The following is a 23,424-nucleotide window of genomic DNA, read 5'->3' as shown; positions in this document are numbered from 1 at the left end:
AGAACTAGGAGCAAGGTACTAGAATAGATCAGATACCGGGTAGGAGATCCACCTAGGCCCCCTTCTACCTATGTGCCAAACCACTAGTGAGTGGTTCAGCTTCCAAAACAAGCCACTGCTGATTTATAGCGCAAATAGAATGAATGTGGAACTGCTCCCAGCTGAAAGAAACATTTCTGGGAATAGAGCTGGAATATCTCCAAACCAGTGTCCCATGGAGGAAGAAAAGCATTATTAAAAGAAGCTGAAGGCACAGTAGGGGAGAAGTGTTGTCTTGACAAGTGCAGTCCATGGGTTTTGAGTATGGGGGAGAGGTTAAACCACCCTTTTCAGGTCATATGGTGCAATTCATCCTCTTGTTCTATGTGTCCAATTATATCTGTTTGCTGCCAAAGGGATTGATGTTGCTGTTTACCTCCTTTCTTGAAGACCAATCCATCCTAATGTTCCATAAAATAATGTGTTTTTTTTTTCCTACCTGTTTGTGGCTAGTAAAATGGGACTGATTCTGTTAACATGGAATTTTTTACCAGTGTCAAATAATAGAACATATACTGTGCATGTATCTCTGGAGCAAGTCAAAATGCCTGAAAACCTTTGAAAGTTTTATAGCTAGAATTGTCCAACGTAACTCTTGTTTGAGTTTGTAAATGATGTGTAGTGTTTGGGGAGACCAGACTTCAGAACCTTAGAATGCTCAGCCTCTTCCAGGAAGCACTCATTGACTTGCAGAATTAAGCCTTTAATTAAACTTAGATCTCAGTCCTGACAAATTAAGACCAGAAAAAAATTAACAATATGATGTGGCGAAAGTTCATCATGTACTACACATAATTAAGAGCTTATACAGTTTTGATTTTAACTTTTCCACTTAGAGGCATCTGGGGTAGGTAATACACAGCTGAATTTGCAGCTGTATTTTTAGGAAGAGGATGCCTATTAACTAAGTTCATAACTTTTAAAGTCCCTGCCTTACCGTCAAATGCCTGGGCTCCTGAATGGGGAAAAGTCCCCCCTCCACTCCCACCTCCCTTCCTAGGACTGACAGTCTCCACACTTAAAAAAAAAAAAATGGGTAGGGATGAACAAGTGGGTGTTTAAAGTTTTTTGTTTAGATTTATAAACTTCATCTTGTGGTTCAGGAAGCATATATATAATCTAACCCTGTACAAATCTGCTTTTTATCAGGGGCCCCAAAAGCCCAGTCCCCTTTTTGTGTCTCTGCCCCCTCTTCTCAAAAAAAAAAAAAAAAAAAGAAAAAAGCCACCAACAAAAAATGCCCTCAGGTAAGCTGAGGGGAGAGATGGGATTTAAGACTAATTTGCTTTTCTGTTTTGATCCAATGCCTGTTTGTTTCTTCTCAGCATTTACAACTGCTTTACCTTTTTCTCTTAGATGAAGCTCTGGAGATGCCATCTGACCCAGTTTCAGCTCAACATGAGCTAAAATGCCTGAATTTATAAGCACTTGCAACTTCCTCCCTTCTTGTTTAAATAATGGAAATAGGAACCCATCCTTAATTAAAACATGCCAGGCTAGAGATTTATGGATAACTGGCATGACATGGCAGTCAGGCCAGGTTGATTCTTGATTGATGTAGTGGCTAATGTTTACTCTTTTTATTTTGTCAAAATACAAATTGAATAAGGTATGGTTTATGAAAATGTTATTAGTAACTGACATGCATATGACAGTTCAAAGAGAGCTCTAGAGTAGCAGTTAGGTTTGAGTGAGAGCATCTTATTTTAATCTGAAAATGTTCTGCTACAGCATAATGTAAGTGCAAACATTACAAGCAGCAATAAGTGGGTTTTTCTGTGTTTGCAGATGGCTTGTTCAATCAGTACATCAGTCAGCAGGAATACAAACCGCGTTGGGGTCAGATTATCCCCAAAAGTACCAAAGGTAAGAGTCTAAATGGAAACACTTCTTAAAAAAGAACAGGAGTACTTGTGGCACCTTAGAGACTAACAAATTTATTAGAGCATAAGCTTTCGTGGGCTACAGCCCACTTCTTCGGATGCAAAGCTTATGCTCTAATAAATTTGTTAGTCTCTAAGGTGCCACAAGTACTCCTGTTCTTTTTGCGGATACAGACTAACATGGCTGCTACTCTGAAACCTGACACTTCTTAAAATTACCCATGCATTAGTAATTGCCACTATAGTAGTTTGTGGATACAGTGCATGAAGGTGATAAAAGGGAGGCTATAGGACAGCTTAGTCCTGCTTTTTACAGGTGCAGCTGATGTCATTTACTTTTCACTCTGGCACAATGCATTTATCTTCAGATACTAAAATGATGTATGTGAATGTACAGTTCAGTAAGGAACCGTTCACAGAACAATAGCTTTAAACCAAAAGTTATACAAGGTGGCTTTTCTGGGGTGGTGGAATATCATTTAAGGTGCCATTCCAGCTGACTTGTCTTCAAGCAGTTCTGAGGCTGCTTTTTACCATGCTGGGAGCTGAATTAGCCTTTGGCTGTCCCCAGCGTTGGGGGCTGCAAAGGTTGGTTTAAGCTCAACAGTTTTTATGGACCTGAGGATATGTTTTCACATCCAGGGTCTGTTAAGGTCTCCTCTTGCAAGACACTCCCTGTACTGATGGAGAGCATTGTGTTCACTGATTTACACATGACAATGTTTCTTCTCTGGAAGATAGACACAAAAAGCAATACAATACAAAAATAATCTTGGTTGCTTTGAGTATAAACATGCTGTTCTCCAGATAATTGCTATGTATATTTTGAATGTTTGAAGAACGCTGGGCTATTTAAGTTGTGCTGCCTCTGCTCAGGTTGTATGGCATGAATGAATGAATTCTAATTTTTTAGAAAAATCATGTATAATAGAAAATCTTTCCTTTGTCTTTCACAAGGTGATGGAGAGGACAGCAGACCAGGAATGAGAGGAGGCCATCAGATGGTCATTGATGTACAGACAGGTGAATGGTCATTTATTCTTTAAGAAGAAAGTTCTGTCCTATTTTTATTTTGGGACTTAATTATATTGAGCTGATACAAGCTCAGCTATAAATATGCAAACATATCTTGTTCCTTTGTATATTCTTTTTTTCTATTAGTGTTGGGACAAAACTCTGCTCTTAGTGCATCTGATTGTTATTCTGCTTTCCCTCTGTGGAGCCCTACTTCACTCTTCTAGATTTCAGGCTGCTTGTTTTGGTGATGCAGGAGTGACTTCTTCCATAGGTGATCCGATCTTTTGGTTGGGGGAGGGTCTGTTATGGGTGCCCTTTCCGCCCCTATCTGCTGCAGGTCTGACGACTGGAAGCAATATCAGCCTTTGCTGGCCAAGTGTTACTGGTCCCTAACACTCACTGATAACCTAGGAACCTTCTGATTAAGAGCCAGGGTTTTTTCCTGAGAAAGGGACCTGGGGATCTTAAAACTAAACCAATCGGGTTTTTTTAATTATTATTATTAAATGATTGGCCATATGCTATGAGCCCCTCTTTTCTAAGAACTTACTCTTGGGGAATTCTGCACTGAAAAATTAAAAACTGTGCACAATATTTTAAAATTCTGCAAAATTCAGTGTATTTTATTTGTCAAAATAATGCAGTATAATCACGCTGGCTTCAATTATTTAGGTAATTTATTTAAACTAGAGTATAATGGACGGAGAATGGGAAGTATTGGAGGAAATCCCCAAACCCGCTTGCCTAATCATGGGACTGGAAGGGACCTCGAGAGGTTATCTAGTCCAGTCCCCTGCACTCATAGCAGGACTAAGTATTATCTGGACCGGCCCTGATGAGTGTTTGTCTAACCTATTCTTAAAAATCTGCAATGATGGAGATTCCACGGTCTCCCTAGGCAATTTATTCTAGTGCTTAACCCCCCTGACAGTTAAGAAAAACTTCCTAATGTCCAGCCTAAACCTGCAGTTTAACATTGCTTCCTGTCCTATCCTCAGAGGTTAAGAACAATTTTTCTCCCTCCTTTTAACAACTTTTTCACTGTGGCTATCTAATTGTAATAAATATACAAATCCCTACCCTGTAGCTACTTTGTGTGCACTGCTATGGAGGAAAAAAAGTGTTGTGTTCCATGTTAACACACAAGAATGGTACAGTCCCTGCCCCAAAGAATTTAGTCTGTCAAAAGATAGAGGAAAGGGGGCTACAAGTAGGATGGTCAGGGTTTTGATTGACCATATCTTGATAGGTTGATATGTAATAACATACACTACACCTCTACCCCGATATAACGCTGTCCTCGGGAGCCAAAAAATCTTACTGCGTTATAGATGAAACCACGTTATATCGAACTTGCTTTGACCTGCCAGAGTGTGCAGCCCCGCCCCCCCCAGAGCACTGCTTTACCACGTTATATCCGAATTCATGTTATATCGGGTCGCGTTATATCGGGGTAGAGGTGTATCTCCAATTGCTGGTTAACCTTGCTGTTACCAGTCAGAAGACTTCGTGTTGCCCTCAACTCCTTATTTAAATACTCCTAACAAACATGGTTTCTTTCCCCCACCTAATCCATACAATTAATACAATGTAATAAAGATGACTTGCAGTTAGTGGGAAGAGAGGGGCGAGTGCCAAGCCTTTGGGTACATCTGTACTACAGGTCGGGCTGCAATTTGCAGCTTGTGTAGGTGTGCGTGCACCAGCTTTAATCTAGCGATCTTGCAAAAAATAGCAGTGAGAACGTGGCAATGCAGGCTGCACAAGCCTGTTTCACCCCTCTGGGTAGGTACTCGTGCTGTCTGCACTGAAGTCCAGGCTGCCTCCCGCATCCTCACTACTATTTTTAGCAGGCTAGCTAGATTAAAGGTACTATGGGTATGTCTGTGCAAGCTGCAAATCATACCCTCAGCTACAGTGTGATACCCCTTGAGGGGCAAGGAGGAATGTGGGCTTATTGAAGATTTGGGGGAACTGAAGGTGACTATATTGGTTGTGGGTGTATAGATAGGGAGTTGAAGGCTGTAACAAGTTAAGGTGTATGGGCATGAGGACAGAATACATTTAAAAATAACTGGGGCTGTCAATTAATTGCAGTTAACTCATGAGATTTAAAAAAATTAATCACGATTAATCGCAGTTTTAATTGCACTCTTAAGCAATAAAATAGCAATTGAAATGTATTAAATATTTTGGATGTTTTTCTACATTTTCATATATATTCTGTGTTGTAATTGAAATAAGTGTATATTTTTTATTATAAATATTTGCACTGTAAAGGTGATAAAAGAAATAGCATTTTTCAAGTCACCTCATACGAGTACTGTAGTGCAATCTTTTTGTTGTGAAAGTGCAACTTACAAATGTAGATTTTTATTTGTTTGTTTTTGTTTTTGAGTGCAGTTATGTAACAATGTAAAACTTCAGCGCCTATAAGCCCACTCAGTCCTACTTCTTGTTTAGCCAGTCGCTAAGGCAAACAAGTTTGTTTACATTTGCAGGAGATGAGGCTTCCCTCTTCTTATTTACAATGTCACCAGAAAATGAAAACAGGCATTTGCATGGCATTTTTGTAGCCAACATTGCAAGATATTTCCGTGCCAGATATGCTAAACATTCGTATGCCTCTTCATGCTTTGGCCATCATTCCAGAGGACATGCTTCTATGCTGATAACACTTGTTTTAATAAAATAAAAAAAATAAAAAAGCGTTAATTAAGTTTGTGATTGAACTCCTTGGGGGGAATTGTATGTCTCCTGCTCTGTTTTACCTGCATTCTGTCATATTTCATGTTATAGCAGTCTCGAATGATGACCCAGCACACACGGTTCATTTTAAGAACACTTTCACTGTAGATTTCACAAAACGCAAAGAAGGTACTAATGTGAGATTTCTAAAGATAGCTACAGCACTGGACCCAAGATTTAAGAATCTGAAGTGCCTTCCAAAATCTGAGAGGGGCGAGGTGTAGAGCATGTTTTCAGAAGTTATAAAAGAGCAACACTCCAATGCGGAAACTACAGAACCCGGACTACCAAAAAAGAAAATCAACCATGTGCTGGTGGCATCTGATTCAGATAATGAAAATGAACATGTCAGTCCACACTGCTTTGGATTCTTATCGAGCTGAACCCGTCATCAGCATGGATGCATATCCCCTGGAATGGTGGTTGAAGGATCAAGGGACATATGAATCTTTAGTGCATCTGGGACATAAATATCTTGTGATTCTGACTACAACAGTGCCGTGAGAACGTCGGTTCTCACTGTCAGGTGCAGGGCTGGCTCCAGGCACCAGCGAAGGAAGCAGGTATCTGGGGGCGGCCAATAGAAAGAGGCGGTACGTCGGGGTATTTGGCAGCTCTTTGGCGGCAGCTCAATGCTCCGCTTTAGTCTTCGGTGGCAATTCAGTGGCGGGTCCTTCACTCCGTCTCTTCCTCTTCGGCGGCAGCTCAATCCGTTTCTTTTTTTTTCCTTCGCCGCTTGGGGCAGCAAAAAAGCTGGAGCCGGCCCTGGTCAGGTGACACTGTAAACAAGAACCGTGCAGTATTATCTCCTGCAAATGTAAACCAACTTCTTTGTCTGAGCGATTGGCTTTACAAGAAGTAGGACTGAGTGGACTTGCAGGCTGTAAAATTTCACATTTTTATTTTTGAATGAAGTTTTTTTTGTACATAATTCTACATTTGTAAGTTGAACTTTCATGGTCAACAGATTACACTAGAGTACTTGGATTAGGTGAATTGACAAATACTATTTCTGTTTTTTTTACAGTGTAAATACTTGTAATCAAAAATAAATATAAAGTGAGCACTGTATGCTTTATATTGTGTTTTAATTGAAATCCGTATATTTGAAAATGTAGAAAACATCCAAAAATATTTAAATAAATGGTATTCTATTACTGTTTAATAGTGCAATTAATCGTGATTAATTTTTTTAATCGCTTGACAGCCCGAAAAATAACTTGCTTGTTCACCATTAATTTTTATTATGGTTTCCTGGTTTGATAAAGTTCTAAACCTTTGTCACCCAATATATAATTATTGCCCCAGAGAGGAAGTACTCCATTTGTATGAGGCTGGCAAACATTCTTCGTGGAGAGAGATAGAAGAATCTGAGGAAGATCTATGAGGATAAATTTTCTTGTTAGAGATTGTGTTGAGAAGAAGCACTACCATGAGAAATGAAAGCTGTGAAGCGCACTCTAGTGGCTATATAGTATATAGTTTTCAAGATCGGGTGCTTATTTCAAAGCCGCAGGAGTGATGCTGATACAAAGAAGAGGGATATATGCATTTTGACATAAAATGTATTAAACATTTTCGGAATGACTGCATTGGTAAGTGTGATTCTTCCTCCCTTACTCAGAGCAAGTTGACTAGCTCAGGCTTTGACCTATGATCATTCTGATATTAAATAACGCAGTGAAACGGAGTCAGTCTTCCAGTTTCTTAAACTGACTACCGAGTAACTCACTAAATCAAACACATGTACTTTTGTTTTCAGGGAGAACTGGACTTCCTCCCATTCTTTTAGTCAATTTCACCGCCAAGCTTTATGCCTTCTAGTGACAGAGGGTAACTTTGGATCAATCTTACAGCTCTGGAGAAGAGATTTCCTGTAGGCTCCTTGGGAGGCTGTACTTAGTTTTGCTCCAGGGCCTGCTCGGGTCTGCAAAGTCCGTATGTTTTATGTGGTGGTGGTTTTGCTCATGAGGAAGTTTTGCTCTGGGTGTTTCTGGTATTTAATTTGGCTCATGAAAAGGCCAGGAAGGTTGCTGATACTGTTTGTGTTGTAAAATCTGCTGCTTCTACTCATGGCTGCTCAAGCTTCTTTTTGTGCTGGGCCCATTTATCGAAGGTGTGGGAATTTGGCTAGGCATGGTTTTGGGGTGTATTTTACAAACTGAAGCTAGTCTCTCTAGGCAGCCTCACGCATGCCTAATGTTAATGGAAAAAGGAAAAAAAAAAAAAGGAACATATGCCTTGCCCCACTTGCTGAACTGTTATCACATAGATCCTGGGGATGAGAGGGGATAATAATTGGCGCTTAGCACTTTTCATCACTGGATCCAAGTGACTTTCAAAGATTGGCATTATACTCATTACCATCTGTGAAGACTGATGTAGGGAAAGGTTAAGTGACTTGCTCCATGTCTCACAGTAAGTCAGTGTCGGGAACAAACCCCTATTACCTGATGCCCAGGCCTAACCTTTGCTGCTTTCAACTGTGTATTTTGTAGCTTATCTACAATTCTGCTCTTGCTGAGTTTCCAATAAAAATGAGCCAGCAAAAGTGAAAGACGTCACGGTCCGCAGGCTTAAAATAGAATACTGAAGCTTATGTTACTCTGTTGGGACAAGTATGATGTTGGTATGTTGCTTCTAACAATTTAGTCCTGCAGGACAAGTCAACACTAACTCTGCCCTCTTACAGGTATTTCTGGGAATAGACTTTTTTTTTATGGGTGGAGATGAAAGGGGATAAATACATTAATATGTTAACTAAAGATTCTGTGGGTTACTAGGTTACCTCTCCTTTAAGGTAATCAGATGATATTAAAAATATTTTTAAAACTAGTTGGACTGCTCTAATGCTACACTGTGAGTGAAGCTGGAGGCTAAAATTACTTTATTCTTTTTGTGTAGTGCTGCTTTCTGGGTTTTTTGGATTTTTTTTCACACATGGGAGCATCTTGGAGGGGACGGGCAACTCTATTCTGTATCCCAAGAATCTAGTCTGATATGCATGGTGCAAAAAGGTCTGATGCTCGTACTGTAATCCATAATGTCCTTCCTGGCTTAAGATAACTGTAGCTTCAAGGTAAGATAATCTTTTTCAGGACCAGACAGTACTCCAGTCAAACACCACAGCAGAACCAGGGCCGGGTCCAGCTTTTTTGCCGCCGCACACGCGGCCAGAATGCCACCCCTTAAAATGTGCCTCCCCAAGCACGTACTTCCTCTATTGGTGCCTAGAGCCGGCCCTGAGCAGAACACTCTTAATATAGCTGTACAGAAGTATATTCATTAACCAGGTCATGCCCGACTTAGATCAGGGGCAATAACTTTATACATCCACAGGCACATACAGTTTAAAATTTCCATTTCCATTTTTTCCTGTAAGATGGACCTATTTTTAAATCACTCTTTATATGGGAGGCAGGACAATTTTCTGTCCCTTTTTAGGGGAAGAAAGTTATGACTGCATTTTGGAAGCCCTAATATAAGGAAACATGGACATTCGAGGACATTCGAGGTAAGTGCTTTGCCTAGTTCTGTAACAGAACTACAGTACCTTCTTACTTATGTAGATTCTGGCAAAATACCCAAACAGAGGAGTGAAGGCTTTGATTTCAGTGCTGTATTCCCAGCTGAACAGAGCTGCAAATAGCAGAGTCATTGCCTTGATGCATTTTGTAAGAGGATTCAGACATCTACTGCTAGTATCTTTATCAAAATGACCTAATCGTGCTTTGTCAGGCCATTTATTGAGCAAATGAGAGGCAGGTTCAGCATAGCAACAGGATTTTTTTTTTCTTCTTGCAGATGAATTCTTCTGTTTAATGTCATGATGCCAAACATAGGTTTTAAGGAATAACAGCGTGTCTTTGACAGGAATACAATGCACATTTCGTTACGGAATCATTCCTTGCAGTCCCATAGTTAAGGTTGTGTTGAGTTTTGCACTAGAAGCAGGGATTCAGTCATTTTGTATATGAAGCATACGTTGTAGTGTCCCCCAAATAACAGCACTTGCTTCTTGAGTACAGAATGACTGTTCTGATAATTTACAAGTAAATTCATTAACTGGTTTAAAGTTACATTTCACAACAGAAATATTTTTAATGTTATCTGTCTGTGTCACTGTACTTTTATTCCTAATGATCTCAATTAAATAAAACAGACCCTTCAGACATTACATAGAGAAGGCTCACTAAAATCTCATGCATAGGCAACATTTGGATTAATGGTGATGAAAGCTTCTCCTTTATGGAGAAGCAGATGAACAATCTCCTTCACGGTATTCCACAAAGAACTGCTCCCTTTGGAAAATGGATACCACCTCCCATTGTTTCTCATGGGAATGAAGCCAAGCTATCCTCCAGGAAGACCCACCATTTTATACTGGAGAAGGCAGGCAAATTACACTAGGTACCTAAGCAGCGGGACGGCCAATGGAAAGGGAGTTGCAATAGTCAGCTGACCACAGATGAAGGCCTAGTGAAAGGTTTCAGCAGAGGTGGAATCAAGGCAGCAGTACACATGGGCAATGCTGCAGCGATAGGGCGAGTCAGATTCAGACAAAGGCATTACAGGAAAAGTAGCCGAGGATGGCACCAAGGTTGGGGTAGGGCCAGTGGAGGCAGATGAGAGGCTTAAGTTGAGGAAGGAAAGAAAATGCTGCTTTTACTCAAATAAAAGTGCTTCTGTCTCAGGACGCTTACCTGAAAGCTGAGAATAAGACATGAGTTTACTTGGTTGAGGGGGAAAGAAGGGAGCACAAGGTATAATCAAAGGTATTGGGAGAAGCACTGTTTGCATTTCATTTGGTTCCATTACTGTAACACAATTAATATGACTAAACGTTAATCTTCCCCTCCCCCTAGTTGTCTGTTTAAGTATTTACCTGGGGTAGCTTATATTAGCCTACCCTATTGAGAAGTTGGTAAGCATATTGAGAGAATTGGGGGAGGAGGAACCACTTCATTGGTATCTTATGCTGTATGAGTGAACCTAGCGATTGCTCTTTAGTACGGTAGAATCTAGCTATTCAAACTGAGAAGCCATGTTATGATTCTTGTGAGTTAGCAAGTGACAAATTTAATGAAAGAGCAAGGGTAACTCATTACAGTGTTTTGAGAAGTCTAGTTCAATTTTAATTTGATCTGTGCTTCATAATGTACCAGTGCTATTAAATGCACTGCAATATATTGTAAAAAAAAGTAAAATTTTCAAGTGCCTAAATTTTGTTGATTCAGTATGATTTAGATTTCTAAGCGACTTAAGCAACTTTTGAAAATTTTACCTGAAGTCGTCTTATAGTATGAGCTTTAGTTACATTGGCCTCGATTTCAATTTCTATTGAGGATTGTAATCTTTTGTGCAGACTAACAGTGACATGAAAATGGCTGCGTAAATGCACACGTTCTCTGGAGATAGGCAATCTGACTGATTTGTTGTGTAGCACGTGATTGGAGAGGGTTTCTAAATACCCTTCTGAAAAAGGGAAGCTTAAAGAGAAGTTGGTAGGCGGTATCTAGGTTGAGGCATGGTGTTAAAGGATGGACAGAGTAGTGCAGCTTCTTGCACTCTTGGGAAAGGGGGGTTGTTGACGATAGCAACAGTATTGAGAGTAAGGGAAGAAAGGGGGAGAGCAGAGTAGGCCTCTTGGGGACTGCTTTTTTGCCAGAATAAGCAATTTAGAAGTGCTCTTGAATATAGTTTTTCTAAGAAATACTTTAATTTTGAGTTTTGGGCATGGCAAGAACAGTAGGGAATTTTGACCTCCAAATTATAGCTCATAAGGGCTTTGGATGGATGTAACAGTCCTATAGCTCTTGCAAATGTTCACTGGTTGACCTGTAGGAGAAATTCTAAATTTGGGCCATGAGTGGGAAAGGCGGAATTGAGCGGGAAGCTGGAGAGTGATGCAGCATTACTTCTTGGGCACAGGGAGAGTCTTTTCCTATATATTTTTACAATATGTAGCACAGTGGAATCCTAATCTTGATTGAGCTCTTGGGGTGCTGCTACAATATAATTACCTTGACATGCCAGGCCACTGCCCTCTCCATTCAGATCAATCCTCCAGTACCCATTGCAATACCTGCAAGAAATGACATTTTAAAAAATTTAATCTAATTTGGTTTGTTTACCTTCTGTCTGATCACTTTACTTGTATGTTGTTGTTATATTTGTGTTGTGGGAGCACCCCAGTCATGGCAGGGCCCTATTGTGCTATATAGGCACAGAGGGGAAAAATGATGGCCCCTTTCCCAAAGAGCTTACAATCTAAGTATAAGACGAGACAGTAGGTGGTTACAGACATGGGAGCACAAAGAGTAAGACAGTGCTGCTTTCTCCCCTGTTTGTTTTTAGTCTTTAGATCATTTCCCTATATGTCTGTGCAGTGTCTAGCACATTTTTGGTGCTACCATAGTACTAAAAATAAGGATTGTTCACATCTCAGATACATGGTAGAAAAATATCTACTAGGCAAGCTGATATTGCATCAGTCTTTTTAACTTTAATACACAGTAGACACTGCCTCTCCTGTCTTTTGCATGCAAAACTGGTCTTGATCAGAGTACAGATATTTGATATTTAGAAAAGCACCCTAATGGAAGCAGCACGCAACTTAAAGAGTTGCCTTGCTCTTGGTAATTGAAGACAAGTCGCTTTAACTTTGACATTTGCTATTTTATGTATTTTTTTGGTTGGTCTGCTTGAGAGTTCTGAGGGAGCAAGTGAGAATGTAGCGTTCCTTGCCTGGGATGAGTTTGTTCCTATTCTTATATGTAGTTTTAGTTCTTTTGTACCATCTTACCAGGTCTGTCGCATCTTACGCGCATTTAACATGCACGATTTCAGCTTTATGCAGTTGGCAAAAACAAACAAAAAAAACAATTTTAATACTGTACCTGTAGTGCGGGCGATTTTGCCCGCCATTACACTCAATGTCATTTTGACTATACGTGATTTTCGCTTTACGTGCTGACTGCAGAACGTAACCCCAGCGTTTAAGATGTGACCGACCTGTAATACTTTTAGTGATCTTTAATCACGTCAGACAGAACGATAAGGCTGCCAGTGAGCCTTTCTGGACACAGAGGTTGGAATACTGCATCAGACTTGCAGACCTTGTCCTGGAATACTGTCTGACTCTCAGTTGTATCTGAAGAATTGAGTGAAAATGAGGTTTGCCACTACCTGCACTTCTGTATTGTAACTTGTATTATCAGAATAGCACCACTGGGAATGGATCAATTTTATCTTCTCTCCCTCTGTCTCATAAATCATTGTGAGGTCAAATTGTTTTCCTACAGTGGCTGCATGTGAAGCTTCCTTTCACCTTTTGTACTTTTTGTTCTTTTAGGACACACATTACCTTTTTTGCAGTTTTAATGTTAAATTGACTAGATTACCAAGAGGTGTCAATTGGAATTGGAGCCTCATTGCGTTAGTCTTCAAACACTTAGCCCTGGTCTACACTACAGGATTAGGTCGAATTTAGCTGCATTAGATTGATTTAAAAATGACTGTGTCCACACAACCAACCCCGTTCTGTCGACCTAAAGAGCTCTTAAAATCAACTTCTGTACTCCTCCCCGACGAGGGGAGTAGCGCTAAAATCGACCTTGCTGGGTCGAATTTGGGGTAGTGTGACCACAAATCGATGGTATTGGCCTCTGGGAACTATCCCAGAGTGCTCCATTGTGACCGTTCTGGACAGCACTTTGAACTCCGTTGCACTAGCCAGGTACACAGGAAAAGCCCCGGGAACTTTTGAATTTCATTTCCTGTTTCGTCAGCATAGCGAACTCAGCAGCACTGATGACCATGCAGTCCCCTCAGAATCGTAGAGTGTAGAATGTTTCTATGATGATAGGTTATTCTATCATCTCCGTCCCTGAGGTTATCACAGATTAAAAGGTGGAAAAAAACAGTTGCGATGACATGTTTTCCGAGCTCATGCAGCCTTCCCATACTGATAGGGCACAGCTTAATGCATGGAGGCATTCAGTGGCAGAGGCCAGGAAAGAATTTAGTGAGCGCGAAGAGCGGCGGCTGGACGCGATGCTGAGGCTAATGGGGGAGCAAACTGACATGATGAAGCATCTCTTGGAGTTGCAGGAAAGCAGACAAGAGCACAGACCCCCACTGCATCCACCGTATAACCGCCTGCCCTCCTCCCCATGTTCCATAGCTTCCTCATCCAGATGCCCAAGAACGTGGCGGGAGGCTCCGGGCACCCAGCCACTCCACTCCAGAGGATGGCCAAGCAACAGAAGGCTGTCATTCAAACAGTTTGATTTTTAGTGCAGCTACAATAACTAATGTGGCCTTGTTCTTCCCTCCTCCCCCACCCCACCCGGGCTACCTTGTCCATTATCTCATTTTTTAAAAATTAATAAAGAATGTCTGATGCGCAGTGCGCCTTGCTGTGCTCTTCTAATCGCCCTGGTGTCTGGCTGCTCAAAATCGGACACCAGGCAGTTTGCCTCAACCTCCTACCCTGCAATAAACGTCTTCCCCCTTACTCTCTCCGATATTATGGGGCACACAGCAAGCAGCAATAACAATGGGCATGTTGGTTGCACTGAGGTCTGACCAACAGCGCCAGCGAGCTTTTAAACGTCCAAAGGCACATTCTACCACCATTCTGCACTTGCTCAGCTGGTAGTTGAACTGCTCCTTACTACTGTCCAGGCTTCATGAGTCATGGGAGCAAGGGGTAGGTTGGGGTAGGTGTGACTGCGCGCTGCTGCCAGCTGGGAGAGCAGCCTGAGACATAAGCCTCCAGCTCAAAACAGCAGCGGTGACGGTGAGCTGAGTGGGCTCCATGCTTGCGGTGCTATGGCATCTGCACAGGTAACCCAGGAAAAAAGCACAAAATGATTCTGTCGTTGCTTTCATGGAGGGAGGGGCGACTGACAACATGTACCCAAACCACCCGTGACAATGTTTTTGACCCATCAGGCATTGGGAGCTTAACCCAGAATTCCAGTGGGCAGTGGAGACTGCAGGAACTGTGGGATAGCTACCCACAGTGCACCACTCTGTAAGTCTATGCTAGCCACGATAGTGAGGACGCACTCCATTGTTTTAATGCGCTTAGTGTGGACGTATGCAATCGACTTCTATAAAATCGTCCTAATTTCGTAGTGTAGACATACCCATAGGAATGTGTGGTCCCTGTCCTGACTAGCCAGTCTGTTTACTTAAAATGGGGGATACCACTAATACTAGTATTGTGTTTTCTAGAAGTAAACTGAAAGTTTCAGAGTGCAGCCTCTTTACCCATAAGTATGATATGTTGCCTAAGCCAAGACTAAGAGGGTCAGTATCACCATCAGACTACTCCAAATCCATTCACCAGACTTGTCCTCCCTTACAAGTCTTTGGATCCTGCTGAAACGTTTTCACTGCAATCATAGGCCTAGTAACTGTATGTGCAAGTGTGGTTAGGGAAAACCGATACTGTGATTGCTCTGAACAGCCAGTGCAGCATAATCATAATTTACCAACTGTTAACACACTGTGGTATTGGAAATATTGTTGTATTTTTTTTACGCTGTAAACAGAGATAAATGCAGTATGGCAGAGACTATGAATTTAATAAAAGTTGATGACTTAATGGCAAGCCAAATGTTATGGAGGATGTCACAGATCCCCAATTTGATGGTAGAATAGTGCACATATATAAAGGGGGCTAGGAAGTGAAACGGTTGCTGCAAAATTGAGTTGCTTTGGATTTGTGGTGAAGGATAAAAATACATTTTACTTAAACGTTGGAAGAATAGTTGCAAACATTTAGAAGAAAACATAAAAAAACAAGTAACCATGAATCTCTTGGCAGCAGATAAATTTGTATTTGGAAACACCGTTGTCCTTCTAAAAAAAATCTTGTAATAAATAAATTTCAGTACAAAAATTGTGCTGGCAATACAATAAATAAAAGATGTTTGGTTTTATTTTGTGCATCTGCTAAAACGCCAGTAGAAAGGGAAGGAATGTTAGTCATTCTGGACTGGGTAATGATGGAGCCTTTATCGCTGAGCTGGAATGTAGTTATGCAGTAAGAATAAAAGCAAATTTGACATTGTTTGTGTACATTTGTCTCTTCGTTGCCACTTGTAAGCACTGAGGTGCTTACAATTGGCATTTACTTTTATGATGATATTTTGAACATTTGCAAGATTTCATTTTACCAGGTTTTCTTAAGGTCGATTAAAAAGGTTTAGCTTTCATTAGATTTATTCAGGTTTGCTATTAAACTTCAACTGGAGCAACAAAGCCTTCATAGGCAGGCATGACATTTTGGCAGAGACCCAATAGGATACGTGGTCTGTGCCAAATCTTTTATTTTCTTCGGCTATCAATGAAGCTGTTGTGGTAATGTGGGTTTTGTGAACTGTGAGAATTTATGTGCACAAAGGGACTTGCTCTTTGCAGGGAACATTGGGAGCCCTGAGCCCAAGAGGAAGGGTAATTAAAGTTAATGAACCAGGATAACCTTTTCATGGTGATGCCCACTAGCACAATTATATAGACAAGGGTCAATAGCCATTTAAATTCTATATCACATTTTTAACTGTGCTGTTTAATTGGTACCGGATTGAAAGTTGGCAGACAGTTGTTATAGTAAACTAGTGCATATTTTTTTAAGAAAAGTACTTAAGTGAATACTTAAAGGGTTTTGAAAGCTGCCCCCCCAATTAGAAATACTTTTACATTTTGAGAAAAATAAATTTGAACTCTTGTTCACTAATCAATTTGTTTTTTGGTATTAAAATCAAATTTTCTTTTGAGGAGATCTGAGACTTCAAAGTTACCAAGCTAGTACACTAGATGCTTCCTACTCCTCTTCTTATCAGAGCATTGAGATTCTTTTTCACTTCTCCTTTGCGCAGAGACTCTATGCCTCTCACACCCAGAAGCTTCATTCAGTTATATCTGAGCATGACTGTCCGGGACACCTGTTGGAGACCGTTATGTTGGTCATTAATTGGTTGGTGGGGTCATAGTTTTAATATGCCTCATACTCTGACATTTAACTTTTGATGGGTAGCAAGCTCTAGAGGAATGGGCTTGGAACTTGAAGTCATGGAATTTTCTGGTTCTGCTACTAACTTGTTTTGGTGGCTTTCCTCACTTTCTCAAAATCTGAGGACTTCATAAATTGTAATTACCTCACTGTTAAGGGAATTAGTCTGCCCTTTTGTAAAAGATATAAGCTAGAACATTTGTAACTGAGTCAATGTCTAATAGCAAGCCTGCCAGAGCTTGGACTAGAACCCAATCTCAGGTTCTAGTTGATAGCCTGCACCACATCCCATACAAAATCCTAACACCCTGTTGAACAAGCTGTGCTTATTCACAGTACTCTGAACATGAATATTGTTGAATTTTTTTTGTCCTTTTCTCCAGTACTTTTACAGTGAAATACTGGATTTGATTCTCCCTTCTGAGATAGAGACATTATAAATAAAATCCGAATAGCCTAGAAAATCGGCTGTATATCTAAGGGGACTGTGTCAAGCCACTCTGAAAACCTAAATTATTGGATAAACCACCTCCTTTCCATTGCTCTTTCAATTAACCGGTGAGAGAGAATTGCATTCAGAAGGGAACTTGCTTGAAATTAGTACCAGTTTCCATGTCCGCTGACTTATACATGGATTAATTCATGCTGCCTTTTCATCCTGGGTAGATCTTAAGTATGTTTTAAGGTCATGCCTCTTCAAGGCATTCAAATTAACTGGTTTTGTGTTTTTTAAAATCCATGTATGTTCTTTCATTTTTATAGAAACTGTTTATTTGTTTGGTGGCTGGGATGGGACTCAGGATCTGGGTGACTTCTGGGCATACAGTGTGAAGGAAAACCAGTGGACCTGTATATCTAGAGATACTGAAAAAGAGGTAAGTTCACCAAACATTCATATTACTAGTATCTGATTAAATGTATCATCTGTACAGTTACAAAATTCGTCATGCTTCTGTAGTACTTGTGTTAGAGTATTGCTTGCATTAAGATTAAGATTTCAGACGCTGAAGTTCTACTGGACTTTTGAAGTGCTTACATTGGGAGAATATGAAATAAAGTGGCTTCTCAATCTCAAATACTTTTCAGAGTAGAGGAGGGAAGAGGTTGTTTTATTTGTCAATAGCAGAATAACCCACAAGTTAGAGACAAGATGGGTGAGGTGTAATATCTTTTATTGGATCAACTTCTGTTGATGAGAGAAGCAAGCTTTCCAGCTACACAGATCTTTTGTTCAGGTCTGGGAAAGGTACTCAGAGTGTCACAGCTAAATAAAAGATTGAACAGATAGTTTAGCATAAGTAGTTAGCATTTATGGTTATATTCAAGGTGATGTGGCCTGTTAACACCTCTTTAGTCATAGGACAAAAAGGCGGGTTGATGGGCTACAGATTGTTGTAATAATCTGTAAATCCAGGGTCTTTATTAAAACCATGATTTTGAATTTAAGCTCCCAGGCTTATCTTTTGAAAGTGTTGGGCAGGTTTCATTTGAGGATGACATAAAGGTCAGATATAGAGTGATTGCTTTGTGAAAAGTGTTGACCCAGAGGTGATGGGTGTTTTTGTCTTTTATCATGTTCCTATGTGAGTTCATTTGAGAGCGTAGAGATTGTCTCTCTGGTTTCGCCCACATAGTTATTGTTGGGGTATTTAGTGGACTGCATGAGGTACACCATATGTTGTGATAGGAATGTGTAGGACCTATGGATCTTGAAAAATGTGTTCAGACGGGATGTTGATCTTTGTAACAGTGGAGATATGTCTGTGGGTTTTGTATCTGTTCTGGCAGGGTCTGGTCCCATTTTGAGCTGGTGTGTCCTGGTCTGTGGAGAGCTTGCTTTTGATGATGAGGTTGGAGGTTGTTTGCAGGCCAGAAAGGTGGGGGGGGGGGGGAGGGGAGGATTGGGGGGTTCAGGAAAGATTTATTTCAGGATAGGGTCCCCGTTGAGTATTCTGTAGTTGTTAAATGATACCCGTTTGGGTTCCAGTGTGGGGTGGAAGATGAGAACTAGGTGGGCGATCGGATGGGATTTTGTTTGTATTGAAGCAGGTTCTCTCAGGGTATTTGGGTGGCTCCTTCAATGATGCAATCTGCTTCTCTGGTGAAGTGTTCTTGTTTGGTAAAGGTGGTTTTGAGTATGTTTAGGTGTATATCCTGGACTTTCTCCTCAGAGTATATTCTGTGATATCTGAGTGCCTGGCTGTAGATAACAGATTTCTTGGTGTGTTTTTAGGGTGGTTACTTGGTCTGTGAAGGTAGGTGATCTGAGGGATTTTTTTGTATATAATTGTCAGTAGGGTTTGATTGTTGAAGCTGATTGTGGTGTCCAGGAACTTGATGCTGGTATGGGAATGTTCCAGAGAAGAGTTTAATGCACGGGTGGTGGTTGTTGAAGTTGTGGTGGAAATCTGTGAGGAAGTTTGTCATCTGTCCAGTGGATGAAAACATCACTGATGTATTATACAATGTGTGTGTGTGTGTATATGTGTGTGTGTGTATATTGGTTTTGTGGTGCTTTTGTCTAGAAATTCTTCATACAAAAAGATAGAATTCAGCAGGTAGCATATGTGGAAATAATTTGACAGCACTGAATGAGCAGTCTGTCTAATGTCACATTCCAATACTGGTTCTGAAGCTACATCAGTACAGAAATAACTTGTTACTTTCTTCAGCTTCTCTCAGCTACAGAAATAAAAGGGACACTTAAAAATTTGAACCTAACTAAAAGGCTTTGGAATCCTAAGAGCTTTAGTGTTTTTGCTTGTACCATGACCTTCAGCCTGTTTTTGCTTTATATTTGATGCATGAAGCTGTTGGAGCTGCTGCAGTTTGGGCTAGTAGGAAGCAACAAAAAGATTTATAGATTCATAGTTCAAGGCCAGAGGGGACCTTTAGATCATCCAGTCTGACTTCCTGTATATTACAGGCTAATACCTTTCACCCCGTTACTCCTGTACTAAACTTAAGTATTTGCGTTTAGATAAAGTGTATCTTCCAGAAAGGCATCCATTGTTGATTGGAAGACATCAAGAGATGGAGAATCCACCATTTCCCTTGTCTGTTCCAATGGTTAAAAATGCATGCTTTGTTTCTAATGTGAGTTTGTTTGGCTCTAACTTCCAGCCATTGTTTTTCTTTTCTAAAAATCCCTTTAGCACCCATTATTTTCTCCAGGTGATGGTTCTAATGCACTGTAATGAAGTCACCTCTGTTGTCTTTTTGATAATCTAAACAGATTGAGTTTTTTGTAAATCTTCTGCTGTAAGGTATTTTTTTCCAGTGGTGGAATCAATTTCGTGGCTTTCAATTGGACTCCGTCCAATTTTTAAACATCTTTTTTTAAAATATGGACACCAGAACTGTACACAGTACTCTAGTATCAGTCTCACCAGTTCCATATACAGCTCCCTACTCCTACTTGCAACTCCTTGTTTATACATCCGAGGATCACATAAGCTCTGTTTGCCATAGCATTGCTCTGAGAGCTCCTGTTGAGAAGCTTGCCCATTATAACTCCTAAATCTTTTTCAGAATCACTGTTGTCCAGGATACAGCCCCCCATTCTGTAGTTATGGCCTGCATTCCTTGTTTCTACATGTATAACTTCCCATTTGTCTATACTGAAATGCGTTACCTCTGGTGCATCATGGTTCGCATACTTGTGCAACCCAACTGAAGATAATGAGGTTTCACAGGCATGGGCATAAATACCAGGCGGGATTGGTGAATATCTTTCATACTCACCCCTCCCCTCCCCAAACTTTTGGTGGGCTGTAAAGGGGAGGGTGTGAAAGCAGTAGAGGGGGCAGAGAAGAGATTCGGAGGTTGCTTTTTGCAGCAGTGCTGAGCATTTTATTTCTCCCCTCTTTCCTCTTGCCAGCTGCTGATTAGCTATTAATAGCTCAATAGGCAGGATGCAGTTGCAGTTGCTGCCTCGTGCTGTGGGAAGGGAGGGATGGGTGGAAAGTATGCCATGTCCTCTTGCTGGACAAACAGGAGCTTATAGCTCTGGTTCATGCTTGCACTGGGCTCAGTTCCTTCGTTCCTTCTTTGTCTGGACACCATTCCTGCTAGCTTTGAGCATCCGCAGGGCAGGAGGACCCTGGCTGGAAAATGATAGAAGCTGCTGCCCTAGCCAGTGCTTCTCTGCTTCCCCTTTCTCGCCTTAGCGGATGAGGCAGGAGGAGCTATGAGGGACACTGATATGGTGAAGGAGGACAGCTATGGATGGTGGACACTAGGTGGTGACAAGGTACTAAGGGATAGCTATGGGAGGACAGTCCCTAGGAAACCGTTGAGAAAACCGGCAGTAGCAGTGCTAGGGGGAAGCTATTGAGGAAAGGGAAAACAAGGCAGAATATAGAAGAGGGAAAGGAGACAGGTGCAAAAAACAGTTTGAGGAGAAAAGTAAGGGTTTGGGGATGAGCGAGAGAGAATCAGGAAAATTTGAGGAAAGGGAGAGACTGGGGGAGTGTAAGGAGGATGGATCTTGGAAAGGAGTGACTGTTTTTCGGGGGGGATAATCAGAAGTAAGAGGAGAAAAATGGCTCGGGGGAGAGAGAGGAGACATTAGGGTAGTTTATGGGGAAATCTGGGAAGGCTTCACACAAAGTCTTGAGGGGAATTTGAAGCAGAGGGAGGTTTACAGTGTGTGGGGTTTTTATTGATTATTGAAAGGGGGCATATTCAGAATTCAAATATAATATACTGTCAGTATGTACTATATATTATATGTACTTACACGCTAATAATGCCCATCTTTCTTATGAATGATGGGTAAAACGAGTGAAAAATGGAAAGGTTAGAATTTCAACTGAATAGGTACGCTAAAGAAAACACTCCAGATATTCCTCTAACAAGAAGGTCAGAATATACATAAACAAGTCGCTATAAGGAATAGTCTGTTGACATGGAATTGCTGAAAATATTCAAATAGATCCCAAGAGAACTTAAAATCTTATTTTCTCTTCATATTGTAGTATGTATGTATTTTATTTCTATGCCTTTAGTGCTTATTAATTTGGCACTGGTTTAGCTATTCACACTAAATAATTAAACTGTTAAGCTAAAATATGAGCAGAATGCAATAAACATATCCCCGTTTATCCAGTATAATCTCAAGGGTAATATAAAGTAACCAGTTCTAGGACAAAGAGGTGTAACTATAGGGGAGACAGTAGTGGTCCATATACACCTCTACCTCGATATAACGCGACCTGATATAACACAAATTATGATATAATGCGGTAAAGCAGTGCTGCGGGGGGGGGGGGGAGCGCACTCCAGCGGATCAAAGCAAGTTCGATATAACGCGGTAAGACTTTTTGGCTCCCGAGGACAGCGTTATATCTGGGTAGAGGTGTATTTAGGTTGCCTAGCGTTTTTTATGAAAGATTGTATTTTTTTTTATAAGAAGCTGTATTGGCTCAATTGTTTGCAGCAGTCCTTTGAAATTCATTAGTGAGAGAGCCATCAGGCTAGAGAAATGCCTTTTCTTTGTCCCATTAAATTCCATTCATGTTTAGCTGAGTTACAAACTGTTGAAAATTGTATTCTATGGCTGGCGCAGTCAGCAAAATTTGGGCGCCTGGCCAAAATAACAGAACATTGTTTTAAAGCATTAGACCCACACAGGAACATGGCAGCAGCAGATGATACTGTGCTCAGAATTTGGGGAGTAGACAAGCAAGCTGTTGCCAGAGCAGCTGAAGCAGAGTGGAGTGAGCAGGGCTGAGCTCTAACTACCCCTCTCCCTATCAGGGATTCAGGGCATGGACCCAATGGCTCATCTTCCCACTCTGAGTACCATGTGGAGGCAGGTCCCTCCATCTCTGGGTAGCCCCTGACCAGCACCTGGACCCAGCATCCATTCCCTCTTTTTTTATTTCTCCTCCTGTAACAGGCTTCTCTGCATATATGGTAACTTTACAAACATGTTACCTCATGACGAAAATATGTGAATTTAAAGAAGCCTTATCATGGGTCTTACGTTGAACCGTGGTGAGTGTTTGTGGGCAGTGTACTCAATTGACTATATAATTAGCAGCCATACAATGCTTAACATTAATACATTTTAGGTTGAGATTTTTCAAACCTTCCTAGGGGGTCAGGGCACCCAATACCCATTAATTTTAATGGAAGTCTGATACCCAAATCCTCTCAGATTTTCAAAGTTGTCTAGTCTTAGAGCCTATATTATGACATCTGTCATGTTATCCTCATTCACTCAATATCCAGTTCTTTCATTAAATATTGGTATGTTGCTTCGTCTCTAGTTTTACTATCAATTGATAAGTATGAAATGTTTCTTGTTTTTGCATTTGCTTAGAAACTGGCACTGTAACGAATAACTTTCATATATCAGATTTTAGTTTTCCTGGAAGAGGTCATACGTGAATTTTAGTGAAAGTAATTAGAAGCGAAAATCTTTGGCTCATTGGGTAGCTGAATGAAAGACTGCAGTTGTTGTAAGCTGATCATTATCTAAAGTTTATAAATTTTCTCTTCCTGGAAATCCCAAAGCCTCTAAATTGGGTCAGAATGCTGACATTTTTTGGTAGTCCCAGTGGTTCTGATAAGTAAATCAGCAAACTGAATATAATGATAGTTAGTTTGTTTTTGATATTTTATCAATAGTACCATAATTCCTGCAATAATTTATTTGTATTACAGTAGCTTCTAGAGACCCCAACTGATATCAGAGCTCCACTG

At 40.7% G+C, this 23,424-nt stretch overlaps 1 protein-coding gene across 2 annotated transcripts in view; it reads left to right on the top strand.

The window, feature by feature from the left end:
• MKLN1 (muskelin 1) overlaps nucleotides 1-23,424 on the top strand; it is a 172,911-nt gene that overhangs the window by 73,430 nt on the left and 76,057 nt on the right. For both annotated transcript variants that reach the window (XM_054015895.1, XM_054015903.1), the window contains 3 exons: nucleotides 1,828-1,905; nucleotides 2,880-2,945; nucleotides 17,476-17,588. In XM_054015895.1, coding sequence (XP_053871870.1) covers nucleotides 1,828-1,905; nucleotides 2,880-2,945; nucleotides 17,476-17,588 — 257 coding nt within the window. The remainder of the gene's footprint in view (nucleotides 1-1,827; nucleotides 1,906-2,879; nucleotides 2,946-17,475; nucleotides 17,589-23,424) is intronic.

The sequence above is a fragment of the Malaclemys terrapin genome, chromosome 1 (assembly GCF_027887155.1).
Source record: "Malaclemys terrapin pileata isolate rMalTer1 chromosome 1, rMalTer1.hap1, whole genome shotgun sequence".
Taxonomy (NCBI): domain Eukaryota; kingdom Metazoa; phylum Chordata; order Testudines; family Emydidae; genus Malaclemys; species Malaclemys terrapin.
This window is presented reverse-complemented; position numbering and strand designations above follow the sequence as displayed.